General features: G+C 52.8%; 1 protein-coding gene across 3 annotated transcripts in view; it reads right to left on the reverse strand.

Moving 5' to 3' along the window:
• Positions 1-1,536: 1,536 nt before the first annotated feature.
• MOXD1 (monooxygenase DBH like 1) overlaps positions 1,537-23,615 on the reverse strand; it is a 101,267-nt gene continuing 79,188 nt past the window's right edge. For all 3 annotated transcript variants that reach the window (XM_068167898.1, XM_068167897.1, XM_068167896.1), the window contains exons 9-12: positions 19,405-19,464; positions 16,539-16,681; positions 7,453-7,621; positions 1,537-2,029 (exon numbers count right to left, since the gene is read on the reverse strand). In XM_068167898.1, coding sequence (XP_068023999.1) covers positions 1,865-2,029; positions 7,453-7,621; positions 16,539-16,681; positions 19,405-19,464 — 537 coding nt within the window. In that variant the 3' untranslated portion in view covers positions 1,537-1,864. The remainder of the gene's footprint in view (positions 2,030-7,452; positions 7,622-16,538; positions 16,682-19,404; positions 19,465-23,615) is intronic.

The raw sequence follows: 23,615 nt of genomic DNA on the forward strand, positions 1-23,615 counted from the left end.
CTTGTCCAGCATCAGTGGGAAGGATGGGAGCACACAGCACTGTCCAGGCATATTTAGAGCAAGAAGCTGCCCAAGGACAGTGAAGAAATGTCCCAGGATTTGGTGTGAGTTGCAGCCTTAAGAGGTTTTATTAGGCCCTGTGAGCCTGCATCTTCCCAGCTCACCCTGAACTCCCCCTAGGCACCAATTGTGTAATGAGATTGTTGCAGCTGCTGGGCAGTTCACCTTTACCTGGTTCATTCTCCTTCAGTGCCTCTCTGCCAGGCCATGCACATTGTCATTTTGGCTACCTACAAGGAAACCTAACCAGCTTTAGGATGCTCTCCTTCTCACTTCTCTGAGAGGGCAGTTCCCAAATCCCCTCCTTGCTTTGCCTTTTAATGTGATACTTGCTGGGTTGAGGGTTGGCCTGGATGATCTCTGAGGTCTGTTCCAAGCAGATCCACTCTGTGATTCCCTTGCATCAGAGCAGCCCTCACAGAGAACTGCAACTGACAAAACACAGTGAACAAAAATAGGCAAAAAAACACTTTTGAGCTCAGCTCTGTCTGGTTCCTGATCTGCTCTGGACTCAACACACTGTGCTGCAGTGCTCAGTGATACCAAAGGTGTGCAGCAAAGTCCACAAGTGGCACTGAGAGCAGCCCTGCAGAGGACTCAGGGGTGCTGATGAGGTACTTGGCATGAGAAGCCCAAAAAGCCCTCCTGGGCTGCATCAAAATCAGAGTCTGCTGCCCCTTGCCAAAGCTCTGCTCACTGTGCAAATACCTGGAAACAAAAGAAGTGCACTGAATTGTCAGGGACTGGGGAAAGGAGCCCTGCCAGGACACAGTGCTGCCACAGGAATCTTTTGGGCATTGTCAGCCCTTTGACACCCACAGCACCCACATTGCTCAGGAGCTCAGAGGGCCTGCAGTGTGTTGCTACCAAAAATGTCCTCCTTGAATGCATCAGAGAATCACAGAATGTTAGAGGTTGGAAGGGACCTCTGGAGATCATGCAGTCCAACCCCCTGCCAGAGCAGGGTCACCCAGATCAGGCTGCACAAAACCACATCCAGGCAGGTTTAGAATCTCTTCAGGGAAGGAGACTCCACAACCTCTCTGGGCAGCCTGCTCCAGGCTCCAGCACCCTCACACCACAGAAGTTTCTCCTCATGCTCCGGTGGAACTTCCTGGGTTCCAGTTTGTGTCCCTAGCTCCTTATCCTGTCCCAGGACACCACTGGGCAGAGTCTGGCCCTTTCTTGCCCCCCACCCCTCAGATATTTGTAACCATTGATCAGATTCTCTCTCAGCCTGCTCTTCTCCAGGGCTCTCAGCCTCTCCTTATCACACAGGTGTTCCAACCCCCTTGTACCCTTGGACCCTCTCCAGTAGATCCCTGTCCCTGTTGAACTGGACACAGCACTACAGATTACAGGCTCTGTCAGGCAGCCAAGCTCAAACACACCCTCACAAGACCTGTAGGTACAGCAACGACTTCACAACCTGCAGGTGCCAAGAACCCAGAGAAAAGAACACAGCAGACAGGGGGCTGGGGGTGGTTAACCAGGCTGGTTTCAGTTTATTGCATGTACTGATACACAGAGCTGAGTGTGGGAACACCAGGGGCAAGATCCAGGGCACAGTGCAGCAAAACAGCATGGGGCAGGCTCTGGGGGTGCAGGGTGCCAGGGAACCACCTGTGCTGTGTACAAACCACACTGACAAACAAAAAAACCACACATGGTTCTGAGAGGGAAGCAGACAGTCTGTTGGGAACTGGCAAATTGAGTTTATTCATATGTAAAAAAATATATCTACAGTGGCAACAGTGCAAACACACAGGAGTCACAGGGCAGAGACACCGAGGGACAGTCAGCACTATACAGGGAGTCCCAGGTTTGCCATGGTGCTGGCTGGGAGGTATGCAACAAACAAGAGGGTGAGGAGCAAGCTGCAGTGTGAACCAGCAGAAGAGCTGCAGATGACTGGCTCTGTCCTGTAGGGTCTCTCTATGGTAGGGGGCAAAGCTGTCATGCCTTGGATCTGCAAGGAAAAGAATGGAAATGAGCAGGTTTGGCAGAGCAGGTGAGAAATCTGAGCTCTGCTCTGTAATTGGCAGCTTGCTTGAGAATCACACAGAATGCATTGGCTTGGAAGGGACTCTCCAAGGTCATCTTGTCCAACCCTCCTGCAGTCACAGGGACATCTCCAACTAGAGCAGGCTGCACAGGGACACAGCAAGTTTGGCCTTGAATGTCTCCAGGCATGGACCCTCAACCACCTTCCTGAGAAACATGTTCCAATGTCTTCCCAGCCTCCCTGTGCAGAACTTCCTTCTGGTTTCCAACTTAACTCTGCTCTGCTCCAGTTCCAAACCATTGCCTCCGGTCCTATCCCCACAGCCCTTTCTGAACAGTCCCTCCCCAGCTGCCTGCAGCTCCCCTGCAGATACTGAAAGGGCTTTAAACTAGGTCTGAAGGGGGTGGGTGAGGCAATCGGTCCCTCTGCAGAGGTAAGAGTAGGGCACAAGGTAGGGTCAGTTGAGAAGTCAGGAACTCAGCTGCGATGCAATGTACACCAATGCACGCAGCCTGGGCAATAAGCAAGAGGAGTTGGAGGTCCTAATCCATCAGGGTGACTATGATGTAGTCGCCATCTCAGAAACTTGGTGGGACAACACCCACGATTGGAGTGCAGCACTGGGGGGTTACAGGCTCTGTAGGAGAGTCAGGTGAGGGAGAAGAGGAGGAGGGGTGGCTCTGTGTATTAGGGAGTCACTCTCTGCCACACAACTTGAGGTGGAAGATGAGGGAGTTGAGAGCCTGTGGGTTAAAATCAGAGGGCAGCCTAACTAATCTGACATCCTGGTTGGAATCTGTTACAGACCACCCAACCAAGATGAGGAGGCTGATGAAGTGTTCTACAAGCAGCTGGAGGCCATCTCAAGATCATCAGATCTTGTCCTTGTTGGTAACTTCAACCTGCCAGATATCTGCTGGGAACTTAACTCAGCAGAGAGGAGGCAGTCCAGAAGATTCCTGGAGCGAATGGAGGACTGCTTCCTGACACAGCTGTTAAGCGAGCCTACCAGGGGACAGGCTCTGCTTGACCTGCTGTTCTCCAATAGAGAAGGGCTGGTGGGAGATGTGATGGTGGGAGGCTGCCTAGGGTGCAGTGACCACGAGATAGTGAAGTTTTCAACATGCAGGGAGATAGGGAGGAGCACCAACAGAACCTCCACCTTGGACTTCTGAAGGGCGAACTTCAGCCTGTTTAAGAAACTTATTTGTAAAGTCCCCTGGGTACCAGCCCTCATGAACCAAGGGGTTCAGGAGGGTTGGACCTACTTCAAAGAGGAGCTCTTGAAGGCACAGGAACTGGCAGTTCCCACGTGCTGAAAGACGAGCCGGCGGGGAAGGTGACCAGCCTGGATGAACAAGCAGCTCCTGGAGGATGTAAGGGGAAAAAAGAGGCTGCATCATCTTTGGAAGGAGGGGAAGGCTTCTTGAGGTATGTTCAAGGAAGCTTTTAGATTATGTAGGAATAAAATTAGAGAGGCAAAGGCCCAGTTGGAACTGAAGCTGAACACCTCTGTCAAAGATAATAAAAAGCATTTTTATAAATATATTAACAATAAGAAGAAGGGCAGGAAGAACCTGCACTCCCTAGTGGACCTGGAGGGGAACACTGTGACTGAAGAGGAGGAAAAGGCTGAGGTCCTGAACACCTTCTTTGCCTCAATGTTTAAGACCAAGGCAGGAGTTCAGGACGTGTGGCCTCCAGAGCTGGGCGATGAGGTCAGGGAGCAGTGTAATGCCCCGGAAATCCATGAGGAATTAGTTGGGGTCCTCCTGAGCCACTTGGACACTCACAAGTCCATGGGACCGGATGGGATCCATCCTAGGGTGCTGAGAGAGCTGGCAGATGAGCTGCCAAGCCGCTCTCCATCATTTTCCTCCAGTCCTGGCTCACTGGAGGGGTCCCAGGTGACTGGAAAGTTGCCAGTGTGGTCCCCATCCACAAGAAGGGTCGGATGGAGGAACCTGAAAACTCCAGGCCTGGCAGCCTGACCTCAGTGCCATGGAAAGTGATGGAGCAGATTATCCTGGTGGCAATAACTGTGCACCTGAAGGATGGCCAAGGGCTCAGGCCCAGCCAGCATGGATTTAGGAAGGGCAGGTCCTGCCTCTCCAACCTGATCTCTTTCTATGATCAGGTGACCCGTCTGGTGGACGTGGGGAGGCCTGTGGATGTGGTGTACCTGGACTTCGAAAAGGCCTTTGCCACCGTCCCCCACAGCAAACTGCTGTCTAAGCTGTCAGCTTGTGGCTTGGACAGCAACACTCTGTGCTGGGTTATTAACTGGCTGGAGGCTGAGCCCAGAGAGTGGTGGTGAACGGTGCCACATCCAACTGGCGGCCAGTCACCAGTGGTGTCCCCCAGGGATCAGTGCTGGGCCCTGTCCTCTTTAACATCTTCACTGATGATCTGGATGAGGGGGTCGAGTCAGTCATCAGCAAGTTTGCAGATAACAGAAAGTTAGGGGCAGATGTTAGTCAGTTAGAGGGTAGAAAGGCTCTGCAGAGGGACCTCAACCGACTGGACAGATGGGCAGAGTCCAATGGGATGGCATTCAACAAGTCCAAGTGCCGAGTGCTGCACTTTGGCTACGGCAATCCCATGCAGAGCTATAGGCTGGGGTCAGAGTGGCTGAGAGCTCCCAAACAGAGAGGGACCTGGGGGTGCTGATTGACAGCCACCTAAATATGAGCCTGCAGTGTGCCCAGGTGGCCAGGAGGGCCAATGGCATCCTGGCCTGCATTAGGAATAGTGTGGCCAGCAGGAGCAGGGAAGTCATTGTGCCCCTGTACTCTGCTTTGGTTAGGCCGCACCTTGAGTCCTGTGTCCAGTTCTGGGCCCCTCAGTTTAAGGACATTGAAATACTTGAATGTGTCCAGAGAAGGGCAACAAGGCTGGGGAGAGGCCTTGAACACAAGCCCTATGAGGAGAGGCTGAGGGAGCTGGGATTGTTTAGCCTGGAGAAGAGGAGGCTCAGGGGTGACCTCATTGCCCTCTACAACTACCTGAAGGGTGGTTGTAGCCAGGAAGGGGTTGGCCTCTTCTCCCAGGCACCCAGCACCAGAGCAAGGGGACACAGTCTCAAGCTGTGCCAGGGGAGGTTTAGACTCGAGGTGAGGAGGAAGTTCTTCACCGAGCGAGTCATTCGTCATTGGAACGGGTTGCCCAAGGAGGTGGTTGAGTCATTGACCCTGGAGGCGTTCAAGAGGAGATTGGATGTGGCACTTGGTGCCTTGGTCTAGTCATGGGGTCTGTGTTGATAGGTTGGACTCGATGATCCTCAAGGTCCTTTCCAACCTAAGTTATACTGTGATACTGTGAAATGCAGCTCTGAGGTCTCCCTGGAGCCTTCTCTTCTTCAGGCTGAACAGCCCCAACTCTCTCAGCCTGTTCCCATAGGGGAGGTTCTCCAGCCCTCTTATCATCATTGTGGCCTCCTCTGGACCCTCTGCATCATGTCCATGTCCTTCCTGTGTTAAGGGCCACAGACACAGCACTGCAGGTGAGGTCTCAGCAGAGCATCCCCTCAGGGCAGGATCCCCTCTCTCCATCTCTGGTCACACCGTTTTGGATGCAGCCCAGGCTGCCACGGCCTTCTAGGCTGCCTGTATGCTGGGTCCTGTCTGTGCTGTGGAGACATCAAACTGAATAGAAATATTCCTAAAGTAACAGACAGCCCCACCCAAGGGGATACTCTGCTGGACCTGATGGCCAGCAGCACAGGGGAGCTAATGGGTGACGAAGGCAGCTTGGGCTGCAGGGCTCACACACTGGAGGAGTTCACATACTGAGGATTCTGTTTGAGGTGGAGAGTGAGGTCAGGAACCTGAATTTTGGGAAAGCAAACTTCCAGCTTTTCAAGGAGTCTGTCAGGAGGACCCCATGGGAAAGAGTGCTCAGGGCCAGGGGAGCAGAGCAGGGCTGGCAGATCTTTAAGGACACTCTCCATGGAGTGCAAGAGCTCTCCTTGCCCATGTGTAAGAAACAGGCAAGGAGAAGCCAGCATGGGGAGGCTTGGGCACACTCCTTGGTTGTGCTTCTCCCTGTGTGTGAAAGCCAAAGTTCTGCAAGAGATGTGCTGCTGTTTGTCCTGGCTGCTCACCTGCACTGCTCCTGCTTGCCCTGGGGTGTTTCCCATGTTGCAGCTGCCTTGTGCTGCAGGAAGAGAAATAATCTGAGTGACTCATAGCAAATCCAGCACAGAGCTGAGCCTGGCCAGGGGACCATCTCTGCAGAGGCATGAAGGTATTTTCAACTCAGGTCCTCTGCTTCCATGCTTTCCCTTTGTGTAAGAAACCACAGTTTGGCCATTCAGGTGAAAGCTTTTCTTGCCTCTGATGAGGATGACCAAGTTATTGGAATATCACCAATGAGGGAAGGGAAAGGGAAAAGCTCTCATTTTAGCTTTGCCCTAGCCACTTGAAATAGGAAACTCTGATTAGGAGGAGGAACTGTGCAGTCCCAGTTGCAGTGACCTCACTCTGACCGTATTTGTTGAGTTGTAAGCTCTGCTCCTTATCATCTTCCAGACAGCACAGACATTGTTTCATGAAAGCCTCTCCCCTGCTGATGACATTTCTGTGTAATTTCAGCTTCTCAACTTGTCCTCTGACAGATAATCAGTAACAGAGGGACCATGCAGCTGCTGTGGGCCAGCAGTTGCAAAGGTCAAGAAGTTTCCCTCACAGTGGTGAACAGTCTCAGTTCAGTCAGTGGCTGCTCTGCAGAGAAGGTCTGAAGTGGGACAAAGATTAGGAAGACAGAACCTCCTTCACTGCTTCCAGCACAGTATCCCAGGGCAACGAAGCTAGTGAGGGGTCTGGAGAACAGGGCTGATGAGCAGAGGCTGAAGGAGCTGGGATTGTTTAGCCTGAAGAAGAGGAGGATGAGGAGAGACCTCATTGCTCTCTGCAGCTCCCTGAAGGGAGGTTGCAATGAGGTGGGGGTGGGGCTCTTCTCCCAAGTAACCAGAGACAGGACAAGAGGAAATGGCCTGAAATTCTGCCAGGACAGGGTTAGGTTGGAGATGAGGAAACATTTCTTCACTGCAAGAGTGGTCAGGGATTGGAACAGGCTGCTAAGGGAGGTGGTGGAGTCCTCCGGCCTGGAGGTGTTCCAGAAGCTGTAGATGTGGTGCTTCAGGGTATGGTTTAGTGGTCATGGCAGTTGGGTTAGAGTCGATGATCTTAAAAGCATTTCCAGCCTTAAAGATTTCATGATTCTATCAAGGTGGATTAGGTGATAGGATTGTCAAACCTTCTCATCATGGCTGCTGCATGCAAACGTAGGCAGGTGGGCAGTCAGCAGACAGCTAACCAAGGACTCCCTGCTCAGGAAGGAGCAGAGTCCATCACATTTGTGCCTCCCTTGCAGCACTCAAGACTTACCGACCACTCTGCGTTGTCAGTTTTGGAGCACCTGATGTTTACTGGCAGCTTCAGCACCAGCTCATTGTAGGAGAGACCCTCTGAGGGGGACCACTTGAATTTGTTCATTGCATCCGTGAAAGAGAGGTTTTTATACTGCCTGGGACTCTTGATGATGAAGGGCCAGGTCCTACAGGAAAATGAACAGAGTTTAGGAGTCAGACACACAGCATCGAGTGGGAGCTGGTGGAGAGCAGCTTTTGGAGAACCTGCTGAGGAAGACAGATGTGCAGTGAATCTGTGTGGTGCCCAGCTGAGCTCTGCCACTGCACACTGCTGCCCTTGCTCAGGATCAGTGTGCCAGCAGCTTAGGCCTTGCTGCCAGATGCTTTGAGAAATGAAGGCTGTTAGGGAAGAGAATCACCTTGCTGTGTCTGACCTGCAGCCTGAGCTCCCAGGCTGAGCAGCACAGTTTCTGCTGCAAGGTCTCACAGACACCCCAAACACACCAACAAGCCACAACCTCTCCTGGGTTGGGCAGCACTACAGAGGGGAGTTTGCCTCTGGCAGGCTGCTTCCAGCTGGCTCTGCCAAGCTGCAGATAGCTCAGACAATAGGGCCCAGCTCAGCTCATCAGAGGAGCTGCCCCAACAGGCAGCAGTGCCTGGTGGTGTGAACACTGCCTTTCGGCTTCCCCCTGCCTGCTGGCTGCCAGCAGAGCTCTGCTCAGGGGCAGGATGGAGCTCTGCTGCACTGCTGCAGGAGAGCTGACCGTCTGCCACCTCCTCCAGGCAGAAGTGAGGCCAATCCCACTTCCAAGCAGCCAAATATGTGGAAAGGGAAGAAATGAGATTTCTGGTCTGACATTTAGTAAGCAATAATAAAAATAATAAAATGATAAAGTAATAAAGTACACTATTGCTGCTGCTGCTGCTGCTGCTGCTGCTACTACTGCAGCAGAAGTCAGTGAAGCAACACCAGTGTGAGAGTGACACAAGAGAGATGACTGTCAGGTCACATATCCTCAGGCTGATAGAGCTTAGTGAAACAAGGCTGGTAGATGAGGTCATAAATACTAGAGGCATTAACAATCCCTCTTTCTAATTACTATTCCACTTGTGGCACACACTCTGCATACTCACTCTGCTCAAAAGGCCTTCATCTCCCCAGGCAAATGTGCACTTTCCCCTTGACTGCAGCACTCCAGAAAGCACAACCTTGCTTAGAGTGTTTGCTTTCTGAGCTCAAAGAGTCTGAGATGGGACTCATCTAGAAACTGCTCCCTGTGTGAAGAGAATATACACAGAAACAGTGTGGAAAATGAAGCAGGACTGCACTGCAGTGTGATGATCTGTCTGCAGTGTGATGGTCTGTCAGCAGTGTGATGATTTCTGACTGCAGTGTGATGATTTCTGACTGCAGTGTGATTTTCTTCCATCCCTTTTGGTCTGGATCTAGGTTCCAGAACTCAGAGCAGTGAAGTCCATAGATCCAAGGACTTGGTAGTAATGGGAAGTCATTTTGCAATTGCATGGTTAAGATAAACTCTATAAGGAAAGGGAACTTCCAAGCTGTAAGTGTGAGGAAACACTCCCAGACCAGCCACTGGATTTTAAACTCCTGCTCTCACCGTAGCTGAGTGCATCCAACACCACAGCTGCTGTCCACCTTGCACCACTAACAGTGCATTCTGCACTCTGGGGATGTTTCTGCAGTTCATCCACACAGGAACTTTCCTCTTTGGACTATTCTCACTCTGTATGCAATCACTTCCACTGCTGACCTGCTACTGAGATGCTGTCCTGAGGGGACAAAGCCTCAGATATGCCCTGAAGCAGAGAAGGGGCAGGAGCCAGGAGCTCTGGTTTTCCAGGACATTGCCCACGTTGCCCAGGCTTGTCTGGACATGCCCTGGGGTCCAGGTGGGACAGGTGTGAGCCTTTGGCAGTATCAGATTTCTATCTCTCAGTCTTTGTTGTCACTGCCAGCATAAGTGCTAGCCCAAAGAGTGAGTGCCTTGCCTTGTCCAAGATCTGGGAGAGAAGCCAGGAGCCTTATCCTGCAAGCCTGCAAGCCAAGCCTCCCCTGATGATGAAGGGAAAAGTAAGTGTATGTTTTAAAAGCAAAGAGTAAATGCAGGGTGTCAGGCAAATAAGGATCCTCTCCTTAGGTGATAAGATCCCTCCTGGCCTCAGGACATCTTCACAAAGGCATGGAGGAGAACAACTGTTAAGGGTTAAGGTAACAGTTAGGCAGCCAGAGACCACTGCTAAGAGGGATAGCAGGGGAGGAGCAGTGGTTCTGCTTTTTGAATCCCAGGCCAGGTCTGATTACATTCAAAGAAGAGGAGGACACCTATCTAATGAGGTCCTGAAGATGGGAAGGGGAAGCACACCTATGCTAATTAAGATAGCTTGCATTAGCAATGCCTAGCCTCAGAAACCTGTTGGCTGTGGATCCCTCTCCTGTTGGCTATGGATCCCTCTCCTGTTGGCTATGGATACCTCTCCTGTTGATTATGGATCCCTCCCCTGTTGGCTATGGATCCTTCTCCTGTTGGCTGTGGATCCTTCAGCTGTTGACTGTGGATCCCTCTCCTGTTGGCTGTGAGTCCCTCTCCTGTGGGCAGTGGATGCCTCTCCTGTTGGCCATGGATCCCTCTCCCATGGGCAGTGGATGCCTCTCCTGTGGGCAGTGGATGCCTCTCCTATTGGCCATGGATGCCTCTCCTGTGGGCCAGTGATCCAGCTCCTGTGTGCAGTGGATCCCTCTCCTATTGGCCATGGATGCCTCTCCTGTGGGCCATGGATGCCTCTCCTGTTGGCCATGGATCCAACTCCTGTTGGCCATGGATCCCTCTCCTGTGTGCAGTGGATGCCTCTCCTGTTGGCCATGGATCCCTCTCCCATGGGCAGTGGATCCTTCTCCTGTGTGCAGTGGATGCCTCTCCTATTGGCCATGGATGCCTCTCCTGTGGGCCGTGGATGCCTCTCTTGTTGGCCATGGATGCCTCTCCTGTGGACAGTGGATCACTCTCCTGTGGGCCAGTGATCAAACTCCTGTTGGCCATGGATGCCTCTCCTGTGGGCTGTGGATGCCTCTCCTGTGGGCTGTGGATGCCTCTCCTCTGGGCCGTGGATGCCTCTCCTGTGGGCAGTGGATCCCTCCCCTGTGGGCAGTGGATGCCTCCCCTGTGGGCAGTGGATGCCTCTCTAACCTCCAGCTGGCTCGTGCAGCTGGGGTCTGTGCGCGGTTGCTCGCCTTGGTGCCATAGCAAGCAGCTCTCTTCATACTCTCTGCGAGAGGCTAAGGCCCAGCTGGAACTGAAGCTGGCCACCTCAGTCAAAGATAATAAAAAGCATTTTTATAAATATATTAACAATAAGAAGAAGGGCAGGAAGAACCTGCACTCCCTAGTGGACCTGGAGGGGAACACAGTTACTGAGGATGAGGATAAAGCTGAGGTCCTGAACACCTTCTTTGCCTCAATTTTTAACAGCAAGGCAGGAGTTCAGGACGAGTGGTCTCCGGAGCTGGGCGTTGGGGTCGGGGAGCAGAGTAATACCCTGGAAATCCATGAGGAGTTAGTTCGGGACCTGCTGAGCCACTTGGATATCCACAAGTCCATGGGACCAGATGGGATCCATCCTAGGGTGCTGAGAGAGCTGGCAGATGTGCTAGCTAGGCCACTCTCCATCATTTTCCTCCAGTCCTGGCTCACTGGTGAGGTCCCAGATGACTGGAAACTGGCCAACGTGGTCCCCATCCACAAGAAGGGTCGGATGGAGGAACCTGGAAACTACAGGCCGGTCAGCCTGACCTCAGTGCCAGGGAAAGTGATGGAGCAGATTATCCTGGCAGCAATAACTGCGCACCTGAAGGATGGCCAAGGGCTCAGGTCCAGCCAACATGGATTCAGGAAGGGCAGATCCTGCCTCTCCAACCTGATCTCTTTCTATGATCAGGTGACCCGCCTGGTGGATGTGGGGAGGCCTGTGGATGTGGTCTACCTAGACTTCAGCAAGGCCTTTGACACCGTCCCCCACAGCAAACTGCTGTCTAAGCTGTCAGCTCGTGGCTTGGACCACTACACTCTGTGCTGGGTTAGGAACTGGCTGGAGGGCCGAGCCCAGAGAGTGGTGGTGAACGGTGCCGCATCCAGCTGGAGGCCAGTCACCAGTGGTGTCCCCCAGGGATCAGTGCTGGGCCCTGTACTCTTCAACATATTCTTTGATGATCTAGATGAAGGGGTTGAGTCAGTCATCAGCAAGTTTGCAGATGACACAAAGTTAGGGGCAGATGTTAGTCAATTAGAGGGTAGAAAGGCTCTGCAGAGGGACCTCGACCGACTGGAAAGATGGGCAGAGTCCAATGGGATGGCTTTCAACAAGTCCAAGTGCCGAGTGCTGCACTTTGGCTACGGCAATCCCATGCAGAGCTATAGGCTGGGGTCGGAGTGGCTGGAGAGTTCCCAGACAGAGAGGGACCTGGGTGTGCTGATCGACAGCCACCTGAATATGAGCCAGCAGTGTGCTCAGGTGGCCAGGAGGGCCAATAGCATTCTGGCCTGCATTAGGAATAGTGTGGCCAGCAGGAGCAGGGAGGTCATAGTGCCCCTGTACTCTGCTCTGGTTAGGCCGCACCTTGAGTACTGTGTCCAGTTCTGGGCTCCTCAGTTTAAGAAGGACATTGAGACACTTGAGCGTGTCCAGAGAAGGGCAACAAGGCTGGTGAGAGGCCTTGAACACAAGCCCTATGAGGAGAGGCTGAGGGAGCTGGGATTGTTTAGCCTGGAGAAGAGGAGGCTCAGGGGTGACCTCATTGCCCTCTACAACTACCTGAAGGGTGGTTGTAGCCAGGAGGGAGTTGGCCTCTTCTCCCAGGCAACCAGCACCAGAACAAGGGGACACAGTCTCAAGCTGCGCCAGGGGAGGTTCAGACTCGAGGTGAGGAGGAAGTTCTTCACCGAGCGAGTCATTCGGCATTGGAATGGGTTGCCCAGGGAGGTGGTTGAGTCATTGACCCTGGAGGCGTTCAAGGGGAGATTGGACGTGGCACTTGGTGCCATGGTCTAGTCATGGGGTCTGTGGTGTCAGGTTGGACTCGATGATCCTCGAGGTCCTTTCCAACCTAAGTGATACTGTGATACTGTGATACTGTCTTTTCCTCTTGTCCTTGCCCTGCAGTTTGGAAGCTGTGCCGTGCCTCAGTTTACCCAGAGAGCCACAGTGCCCTACACAGTAATGTGTGGATAAGAAAAGCCCAGCAGCAGAGAGGCGTCTGGTCAGCTGCAGGATGAGTCCCGGAGGAGCCAAGACCCCAGGACAGCTTTGTCTTACTGCCGGAAGCAACAAGAACCGCTGTGAAGATTGCAGCTGAAGAACCTCTCCTGAACAGGCAAAGCCACAAAGCTGACAGCACTGCAAGCCTCAGCAGCAACAACCTTTCTACAAAGCTTCCAGCTACAAAGGCCTCCGGGATAAAAGCTTGTGCCTCAGCAACAAGCTGCAGAAGACAACAGGAAGTGGAGCTGTGCTCCTTCAGCTGTCACCTGTCTGACGCCAGTCTGGGTGTGCTGGAGCCCTGCTCGTGGTGCCGTGGTGCTGTGGTGCCGCGGTGCGGCTGATAGATGTGGCAGCTGGAGGGGCTGGACTGAAGAACAATCTGCAGTGAGTCACCTAGCCAGTATGATCCTGATAAGCCCTAAGGAATTCCAGAGTCCCCCTCCTGGGCACAGCTGGCATGTTGTCCATCTCCTTTGCTTTTTCTTTACAGTTCAAATTGCTGTTGGTTGGTTCTGGGTTTTTGCTCATGTTGTTTAAATCGTTCCATGTTCCTGCTGGGGAGGGAGCTGCTCCACAAGAGAGATGTTGAGAGACTTGAAGGTGTCCAGAGAAGGGCAAGGAGGCTGGGGAGGGGTCTGCAGCACAGCCCTGTGAGGAGAGGCTGAGGGAGCTGGGGTTGCTTAGCCTGGAGAAGAGGAGGCTCAGGTGAGACCTTCTTGCTCTCTCCAACTCCCTGAAGGGAGGTTGTAGCCAGGTGGGGGTTGGTCTCTTCTCCCAGGCACCAGCACCAGAACAAGAGGACACAGTCTCAAGCTGTGCCAGGGGAGGTTCAGGCTGGAGGTGAGGAAGAAATTCTCCCCAGCAAGAGAGATTGGCCCTTGAGATGTGCTGCCCAGGGAGGTGGTGGAGTCCCTATCCCTGGGGATCATCAAGAAAAGCCTGGATGAGGCATTCAGTGCCATGGTCTGGCTGATTGGATAGGGCTGGGGGATAAGCTGGGCTGGATGATCTTGGAGGTCTCTTCCAGCCTGGTTGGTTCTGTGATTTTGAACCAGTAAATAGGGTTCACTAATATTTTATGTGGGTATTTTTTTATTAATAAAGTTATTAATATTTGTTATTAATAGTTCCACCTACTAAACATTAATAACCACAATCATTACAGATGCTTTAAGCACCACAAAGGATACTTAAAGCCTGAAACAGGTTATTTATTGATCGTTATGTAGTCACACAGATTCAGCCTGTCAAGAAGGGGCTTCCTCCCATCATTTAAGGCTGATGTTAGGTTCTGGAGATCAGAGCACAACTCTTAGTGAGTGATGTTGTCCTGCCACTGACATTAATGGGCAGAGCCAACCACAAACTGGGAAGCTTTTTTGTTCTTCCAAGGACTCCCATGCTGAAGGGCAGCAAGACTTACTGGAGAAATTGTAACACCTTGTTTAAATTTTACCAGCCTGTGGTTTATGCTTTACCAGGAGGCTGCTGGAACACTGCAAGAGGCTGCCCAGGGAGGTGGTTGAGGCCCCACCCTGGAGATATATATTCAAGGTGAGGCTGGACAGGGTTCTGGGCAACCTGATCCAGTGGAGGATGTCCCTGCTGAGTGCAGGGGCTTGGACTGGATGAGCTTTGAAGCTCCCTTCCAAGCCAGCCCACTCTGTGACTGTGCCAGCTGAGTTACATGGAGCTTTGTGGAGGTCATTGCAGATGCTGTCTAACTGGCAGCAGCCCCCACACCCTGCCATCCACAGAGGGGAGGTTTAACGTTGGTGCAGTGCTGCAGCAGCCAGATCTCACCACAAAAGGACAGCACTGCTGTCTTTGTGCTGAGCAGTGGGCCATTACTCTGATCCTTGGGGGTTGTTTTACTGGGAAGAAAACTGAGGGTTTTCTTTCTGACAGAGATGGGCAGCTCACAGATGTGCCCTGTGCATCTTCTCTGAGCAGTAGGAGTTCAGCACTCAGCAGGCAGAATCTTTGCACAGAACCTGCAACCTTGCTCAGCCCTGCAACCAGCAGTTCACCTCACAAGCTCTTTCCTTCTCCTTGGCCAGACTGCAGCCACTGCCTCATGGGTTTATATTTACTATGCAAATTATCCTTTGATTTTGTTATTCTTCCAAAGCTTTCACTCTGTAAATCCTCTCCATCGTTGTGCCTAGCTACCATTTATCTGCCAGTAAGAACAATTTCATATTCTCAGTCCTTCCACTTCCTTTCAGAAATACAACTTCTTCCTCTTTTGTGCCTTTCTGTCACTGTGTGTTGAGACAGCATTAAGGGAAAGGAAAGGGACTTGGGGGTGCTGGTGGGGGAGAAGCTGGACAGGAGCCAGCAGTGGGCACTGACAGCACAGAAGGCCAAGGGCAGCCTGGGCTGCATCCAAAGCAGTATGGCCAGAGATGGAGAGAGAGGATCCTGCCCCTCTGCTCTGGGGAGACCTCACCTGCAGGGCTGTGTCCAGCTCTGGAGCCCACAATAAAGGAAGGGCGTGGACCTGATGGAGAGGGTGCAGAGGAGGGCTGCAGAGATGGTCACAGGTTGGAGCACTTCTCCTGTGGGAACTAGCTGCAAGAGCTGGGGCTGTTCAGCCTGGAGAAGGCTCCAAGGGAGACCTTAGAGCAGCCTCCAGTACCCCAAGGGGCTCCAGGAGAGCAGATGGTGACAGGAGAAGGGACAATGTTCTGAAACTGGAGTAGGGTAGATTTAGATTGGATATTAGGAAGAACTTCTTTAGAGTGAGGCTGGGGAGACACTGGGATAGGCTGTGGCTGCCTCCTCCCTGGAGGTGTTGAAGGCCAGGCTGGATGAGGCCTTGAGCAGCCTGGGCTGGTGGGAGGTGTCCCTGCCCATGGCAGGGGGCTGGAACTGGATGAGCTTCATAGTGCCCTTCCAACACAATCACCATTCTGTGATTCTATGATCCTAAGATCTGTATGTGAGCAACAGTTCTAGGATCTGGTTGCACTGACTGCCTTCAGCAGAATTACTGACAATGAACCTACCCAGGGTAATCAGAGTCACAGAATGCTCTGGGTTGGAAGGGAGCTCCAAAGCTCATCCAGTCCAACCCCCTGCACTCAGCAGGGACATCCTCCACTGGATCAGGTTGCCCAGGGCCCTGTCCAGCCTCACCTTGAATATCTCCAGGGATGGAGCCTCAGACACCTCCCTGGGCAACAACTGCAGTGTTCCAGCAGCCTCCTGGTGCAGAACTTGTTCCTCACATCCAATCTCAATCTCTCTGCTCTCATCTCAAGCCATTGCCCCTGGTCCTGTCCCTGCAGTCCTTTGGGAACAGTCTCTCTCCTACACTCCTGTTTCAAAATTCTGATAGATCTTGATGCATTGACAGGCTTGAAGCATTGATATGATATTGACAGAGATTTTTTTACAGATGGGTGTGGGAAAAAATAAACAAGAAAAAAAACAAACAATCAACAACAAAAATAACAACCCCCCCCAAAAAATACCAACCAAGGACAGGAGCAGAGGCAATGGCTCCAAGCTGCCCCAGGGGAGGCTGAGGCTGGATGTGAGGAACTATTTCTGCCCTGGAAGGGCTCTCAGACATTGGCAGAGGCTGCCCAGGGCAGTGCTGGAGTCCCCATCCCTGGGGGTGTTCCAGCAGCATGGAGCTGGTGCTTAGGGAGCTGGTTTGGTGCTGAGCCTGCAGTGCTGGGGGGAGGGCTGGGCTGGGGGAGCTGGGAGGGCTCTGCCAACTGCATGGGCTCTGGGATGCTGTCAAAAAAACGACCCTTCAGCCCCACAGCCAGAGGCAGAGGTGTTGCACACATCCACAAGCACTGGACTTGCCTGACTGGTCTGTAGATCTCCTTGACACCAATGAAATGGAGCTGCTCCATGATGTCTGGGATGCTGGCACAGCGAGTGAGGTTGATCCTGGGGTAGTAGAGCAGGTAGGACAGGCACATCTCATTCCTGGTGCTCAGACCACCCTGCAGATGGGATATGTCTTTAAATGGAGATAGCACTGGAACCCCACAGACAGAAGCACTGATTAGCATTTCTGTGCTAATGAACCCTGTGTCAGGAGGCCCTGATCAAGCCTTTATCCTGCAGCAAGTAGCAAGAAGACATTCTATCATTCATTACAAAATAAGCTGCAAGCTCAAGAGACACATCCTGAGCTTAAAAGGTGTCAGAAAGAGCAGCTCTCAGTAAAATAAAGCCTCCTGCTGTGCTGCAGAGCACTGAGAGCTTCAGGTTTGTTTTCAGCTTTAGAAAGAAGGCTTTAAAATGAAGCAGATGTGGAAAACAAATCTGGTAGGATCATTAGTTTGTTTAATAAGAAATTAAATGAGCTTTCCCTGGTGAAATGGGATGTGCACCTGTATGGACTCCACCTGTAAGCACATGCACAGATGCAGGAAGAAGGGAAAGAGTTACGGGAATATTGCCTCAAGCAAATGAGCACAAAAGAAAGGATTGAAGTTTTTCAGGCAGTAGAAGAAACAGACTCAAAAATCAGCTTGCAGATTGCTCCTAAATCCTGTGTGGGAACAGTTCCATAAATCTCCCCCAAGGAACAGAAATGGAGAAGACAAAGCAGGGACCAAGGGCTGAGGGCTGCTGTGGTCACCACACAGGAGAGGACAGAAACTCCAAAGCCTTTGTTCTCACTCTTTTGCTCTCCTTGATGTGCCTACCACATGCACCTACATGCAACTTATAATTCAGGGAGAGGTTTCCCTGCACTCTCTTGGTGCCAGGAACAGGTCTTCCTTGTTCAGAAACCCCTCAGATCTCACCTGCCCCTCCAGAGAAAGAGGGCTCAGCCCCTGGCAAAGGCTGGGCGCTGGCAGCTCAATCCCTGCCCTGAACAACCTGGCTCTGGCATGGGGCTCTGGTTTCACAGCCAGGCTGCAGCCCAGCTCGTGGCCCCAGACCTGAATTTGCTTCACTTCCAAAACTAAGTGGCCACATCACACTAGCTGAAGCCTGGTGCCTGCTGACCTGCAAAGCTGCACCAGGGACAGCAGCTGCTGCTGTGTGCCAGACCTTAGCTGGACACCCTCCAGCCCGAACGGGATGCTCGGCCCTGGCCACGGCCCTGCCATGGATATGCACCTGGGGCTGCAGCACAGCCACTCCTCATGCCCCAGCTGCGGGAGTGCAGAGGGATGGCATGGGCTCCTCTGGAGCTGCCCCAGGGGCAGCAGCTGTCCAGGAGGGACCCTCCCCCTGCATAACCCAGCAGGTGAGAAGGGAGGCTTCATTGTGCCCAGAGTCCCCTGCCAGCCTGCAGCAGCTGCATTCTGCCTGGATCCCTTCTACGGCACAAAAGCAAGTGGTGCCATCTGAACAAGCACCATGCTCAGTGAGCTAAATTCAGAGGAGCAGCACAGCTGATCACATTCTGGGGTTCCACTGCTTGTGTGAACAGAAAGATTGATGGCAACAGCCTGAAGAGAAGGCTCTGTGGAGAGCTTATTGTGGCCTTTCAGTACTTAAAGGAGCTGAGAAAAAAAGTTGGGGACAGACTTTCAGCAGGGCCTGTGGTGACATGACAAGGGGTACTAAGGCAGGGAACTAAGGCAGGGAAATTCAGACTGGAGAGAAGGAGCAATGTTTTCTGCTGAAGATGGTAAGACTGACTCAGATTACTCAAGAGGTGGGAGATGCCCCAGGTCAGGGTGTCTGGGGCTTTGAGCAACCTGCTCCAGTTGCAGATGCCCCTGCTGACCGCAGAGGGCTCCCGCTGGATGAGCTCTGAAGGTCCCTTTCATCCTGAAGCATTCTTGGATCTCGGTCATGGCATAAGGAAAACTCACTATGTGAGAACTAGCAATGACAGCTTTGGGGGGAAATGTGTAACAAGGAGATCAAAACAATTCCTCTGAGCATGCAGAGAGTGCATGCTGGTGCATGTTGGTGCATGTTGGTTCATGCTGGTGCATGTTGGTTCATGCTGGTGCATATTGGTGCATGTTGGTGCATGCTGGTGCATGCTGGTGCATGTTGGTGCATGTTGGTGCATGCTGGTGCATGCTGGTGCATGTTGGTACATGCTGGTGCGTGCTGGTGCATGTTGGTGCATGTTGGTACATGCTGGTGCGTGCTGGTGCATGTTGGTGCGTGCTGGTGCATGTTGGTGCATGTTGGTACATGCTGGTGCGTGCTGGTGCATGTTGGTGCGTGCTGGTGCATGTTGGTTCATGCTGGTGCGTGCTGGTGCATGTTGGTGCATGTTGGTACATGCTGGTGCGTGCTGGTGCATGCTGGTGCATGTTGGTACATGCTGGTGCGTGCTGGTGCATGTTGGTGCGTGCTGGTGCATGTTGGTTCATGCTGGTGCGTGCTGGTGCATGTTGGTGCATGCTGGTGCATGCTGGTGCATGTTGGTGCATGTTGGTACATGCTGGTGCATGTTGGTGCATGTTGGTGCATGTTGGTGCATGCTCTGGGGAGAGCACTGCTTGTGCTCGGGTCTGGGTTTATGATCTGGCCTGCTCCTTGTTCTAAACTACTCAGATGAGTGCTTTGTGCAAGAGCTCAAGCCATGATCAGAACAATCCTGGTGGCCTTAGAAGCTAGGACTCTGTGAAAGCAAGGATGACACCCAGCTGTGCAGAGAGGCACGCTTCCAGGAGCGCTGTGTGGCAGCCCTGCAGCCCCCAGCCGCTGGGGTGCAGGCTGCGCTCCGGGACACTGCCCTTACCCAGGTGACGCGGCTCCGCTCCACAGTGCTGTAGTGACACTCTGTGATCAAGTGGTCCCCCTGAAACAGAACATTGAGGAACTTCAGGTCTGAATTTTGTTACCATCAGCTTCATATAGCCACAGCTGACAGCAAACATGTAAGAAAGAAAGAGCAGGGTGGGGGAGCAAAGGATTAGGTAATTGGCATAGGCCTTGGCTTTGGCACTCAGCACTCCTGTGATCCCAGATGCCAGGAGGATGGAGACTGCCTTTTTACAAGGGGTACCATGGAGAAGAGGAAGGTTGGAACCCAGTAGAACCCAGATCCTCAGGGATCCTCCATGGCTTTAAATGGAGTTTTACTAAGAGTCTAATCCAGTCTTTTAAAGAGAAGTGAGGGTGCCCAGCTACAATCCTGCTTGCAGGAAAATACCTGCAGACAATGTGCACACAGGATTCTTGCTCCCAAACTCCTCCAGTGCTGCCTGGGAGAGCTTCCCCCAGGCCAACTTTACCCTGCCAGCTTCAACAGACCTCCTTGCCAAAAAAGTAAAAGAAGGTTTTCCACTTCAAAATAACAACAGTTTATCTGCCAAGCCTGGGAGTGGAGGAGTGGCAGGCACAGGCTCAGCTGCACTGACAGACAGGCCTGGGAAAAGCTCCTTACTTGCCTTCTCAGGTACAGGGAATTAACCTCTTGTTGTCCTGACCAGCTGAGCTGCAGCTTGGGAGATCCTTTATTGCTTCTGCTTAATCAAAATCACTGTGAGAGTCAAATGAATTAAAATACTGAAAAATGTTGCCAGGTATTGAAATCACAGAACATCAGGGGCTGGAAGGGACCTCCAGAGATCTCCCAGTCCAAGCCCCTGCCAGAGCAGGGCACCCAGGGCACACAGAACACATCCAGGGGGGGTTGGAAAGCCTCCAGAGGAGACTCCACAACCTCTCTGGGCAGCCTGCTCCAGGCTCCAGCACCCTCACAGGGACAAAGTTTCCCCTCCTGTTCCCCTGGAACCTCCTCTGCTCCAGCTTGCCCCCAGTGCCCCTTGTGCTGTGCTTGGCCATCCCTGAGCAGAGCCTGGCTCCAGCCCTGCACATCTTTATCCCCAGCCATAAGGGCAGCCCTCAGGCTGCTCTGCTCCCAGCTCCCAGCCCCAGCTCCCTCAGCCTGGCCTCCCAGGGAGATGTTCCACTGCCTGCAGCAGCTCTGTGCCTCTGGGATGGACTCTCTCAAGCAGTTCCCTGAGCTCTTTCTTGACTCAGAACTGGACACAATATTCCAGCTGTGGCCTCAGCAGGGCAGAGTAGAGGGGCAGGAGAACCTCTCTGACCTACTCACCACCTTGTAATGCACCCCAGGATGCCCTTGGCTTTCTTGGCCACAGGGGCACATTGATGGCTCATGGCCATCCTTCTGTCCACCAGGACCCCCAGGTCCCTTTCCCTTATGCTGCTGTCCAACAGCTCAGGACTGTAACCTTGCCCAGCTCTCAGCCTGGCCAGATCTGGTGGGACAACTTCATATCATAAGGCTGCCAGTGGTTTATTTGCTTTGGTTCATTTTTTTGTATCATCATCTTCCCTTACAAGGTTGAGACTTTCTCCTGTCCTGTAGCTGTCTGGTTGCCAGCTCTGTGCTAGCACTGCCCCAGCTAGGTGCTGGAAGCAGGTGAGGCAGCCTGGTGCCAGCCAGGAGCAGGGGGAGGCTTCTGAAGCAGCGTGAGTGGCACAGCATCACTGCTGCCAGCAGGAACATGGTGGCTGCCACCAGTCAGGTCTCTGGTCCTAGTGTCCCATGGCCTGATGGCTCACACTGGAAGTGTTCCTTCTGTCAGATTAGAGCTTTTGCTTCCAAATTCAGGAGAGTGCTTGTGCACAAAGATGACAAATAACCTAGACTCCAGAAGCTGAAGGGAGGATGTAGCCTTGGAAGACCTTTCAGAGGACAACAAGGACTTGAATGACTATTTTTAATATTCTCAGTTAACTGAGCAGACTCTGGTGCAAAATGCACAGAGTGGGTTGGCTTGGAAGGGACCTTAAAGATCACCTAGTTCCAGCCCCATGGTAACACTTCCCACCAGCCCAGGTTGCTTCAGGCCTCATCCAGCCTGGCCTTGAAGACTTCCAGGAGGGGCCAAGGCACAGCCTCCCTGGGCAGCCTCCCTGCTCCAGTGTCTCACCACCCCCACGTGAAAGAATTTCTTCCTTACAGTTCCAGAGGGACAGAGACCTGCTGGAGAGAATCCAACAGAGAGCCAGGAGGATGCTCAGGGGACTTGAGCATCTCCCCTGTGAAGAGAGACTGAGAGCCCTGGGGCTGTTGAGTCTGGAGAAGAGAAGACTGAGAAAATCTGATCAATGTCTATCAATAGCTGAGGGCTGGGGGGCAAGGGGAGGGGGCCAAGCTCTTGTGGGTGGTGCACAGCAATAAGCCAAGGAACAGTGGAGACAAACTCGAACAGAGAAGGTTTCAGCTCAACAGGAGGAGAAAATTCATCACAGTGAGGGTGCCAGAGCCTGGAGCAGGCTGCCCAGAGAGGTTGTGGAGTCTCCTGCTCTGGAGCCTTTCCAACCCCACCTGGATGTGTTCTGTGTGCCCTGCCCTGGGTTACCCTGCTCTGGCAGAGGGTTGGACTGGGTGATCTCTGGAGGTCCCTCTCAACCTGTAATGTTCTATGATTCTGTGATTCTAATCTCCAGTCTCAATCTCCCCTCTTGCACCTCAAAGCCTTTGCCCCTTGTCCAGCCAATTCCTTATCCAGTCAGTGGTCCCTCCCTCTAGCCCATGTGCTCCCAGTGTGGTGCTCAGGATGTCTGGTGGGACAGAGCCAGAGGCTCTGCACAAGTCCAGGTAGGTGACACAGGGGAAGCTGTGCTGGGAGATTTGCATAAGATGAGAAAAACAAAAGGTATGAGAAGTGCTCACTTCAGAGAAAGAATTCCAGCTTCCACCTGAGCTACCCTCTGCAAGCTGCTGATGCTGTCAGAGGTCTCCTTCAGTCTTTCTGCTGTCTGCTCCCTTTTGCTCTGGAATATTAAGGAGCCTTTCTCTATAATCTGCATAGATTTTCCTACAAAGATCACAGGATGTCATCTTCTGCCAGCCCTATGCCCAAACCCTTCCACACTTCCTTCCTCCAGGAGGTAACAGCAGTTTGTCTTTGAAGTTCCTGTGGAGTGCAAGCAGTTGGACTCCAAAGAGTCAATGATGCACCTGAGCGTTCAGGGATTGCTGCAGCCATCAAATTACAAGGTCAGTACTTTGCCTTCTTGTCTGCAAAGGACAAACACCAAATTCAGCCAGTGTAGGAGAAGAGGCAGAAAAGGCAAAGGGACTGAAGAGGAGCCTGGAGGCTTATACCACAGGGCTCCTGGCCATACTTGAAGCTCACTCATTGCAGTGCTCTTTTTAGCTTCCCTACAGCCTCCACTGCATCTCTGCTGCCTTCCCTGGGGTATCTGAGGAGCTGGAAGCTGGGCTCACCATCATCTGTCACCAGTCCTGGCTAACTGGGGAGGTCCCAGCTGACTGGAGGCTAGCAAATGTCACAATCTACAAGAAGGGCTGGAGGATGATGCAGGCAACTCCAGGCCTGTCAGCCTGAGCTGGGTGACAGGGAAGATTCATGGAGCAGGGCACCCTGAGTGCCATCACACATCACTTACAAGACACCCAAGAGATCAGGGCCAGGCAGCAGGGGGTTATGAAAGGCAGGTCCAGCCTGACTGATCTGATCTCCTTCTGCAGCATGGTGACCTGGGTAGGACATGAAGGAAGTGCCATGGACTTTGTCAGCCTGGACTTTAGCAAAGCCTTTGACTCTCTGTCCCACAGCATCCTGCTGCAGAAACTCCTGGCACAGGGCTTGGCTCAGTGCCCTCTGCACTGGGTTAAAAGCTGCCTGATGGCCAGGCCCAGAGAGTGATGGGGAATGGAGCTGGACCTGGCTGGTGCCAGTCAGCAGTGGTGTTCCCAGGGCTCACTGCTGGGGCCTGGCCTCCTTCATGTCCTTATCAATGACCTGGGTGAGGGCATTGAGGCAGCCTCACTGAGTCTGCAGATGGCACCAAGCTGGGTGGCTGTGTCCCTCTGCTAGAGGGCAGAGAAGCTTCACAGCAGGGTCTGGGCAGGTGAGAGCCATGGGCCAAGGCTCAACAAGGCCAAGGGACAGCCTCTGCTCCTTGGTGGCAAGGGACAGGAGCAGAGGCAATGGCTCCAAGCTG

This window comes from Melanerpes formicivorus, unplaced genomic scaffold (assembly GCF_026170545.1).
Source record: "Melanerpes formicivorus ecotype bairdi unplaced genomic scaffold, bMelFor1.0.p_v2 SCAF_125, whole genome shotgun sequence".
Taxonomy (NCBI): Eukaryota; Metazoa; Chordata; class Aves; order Piciformes; family Picidae; genus Melanerpes; species Melanerpes formicivorus.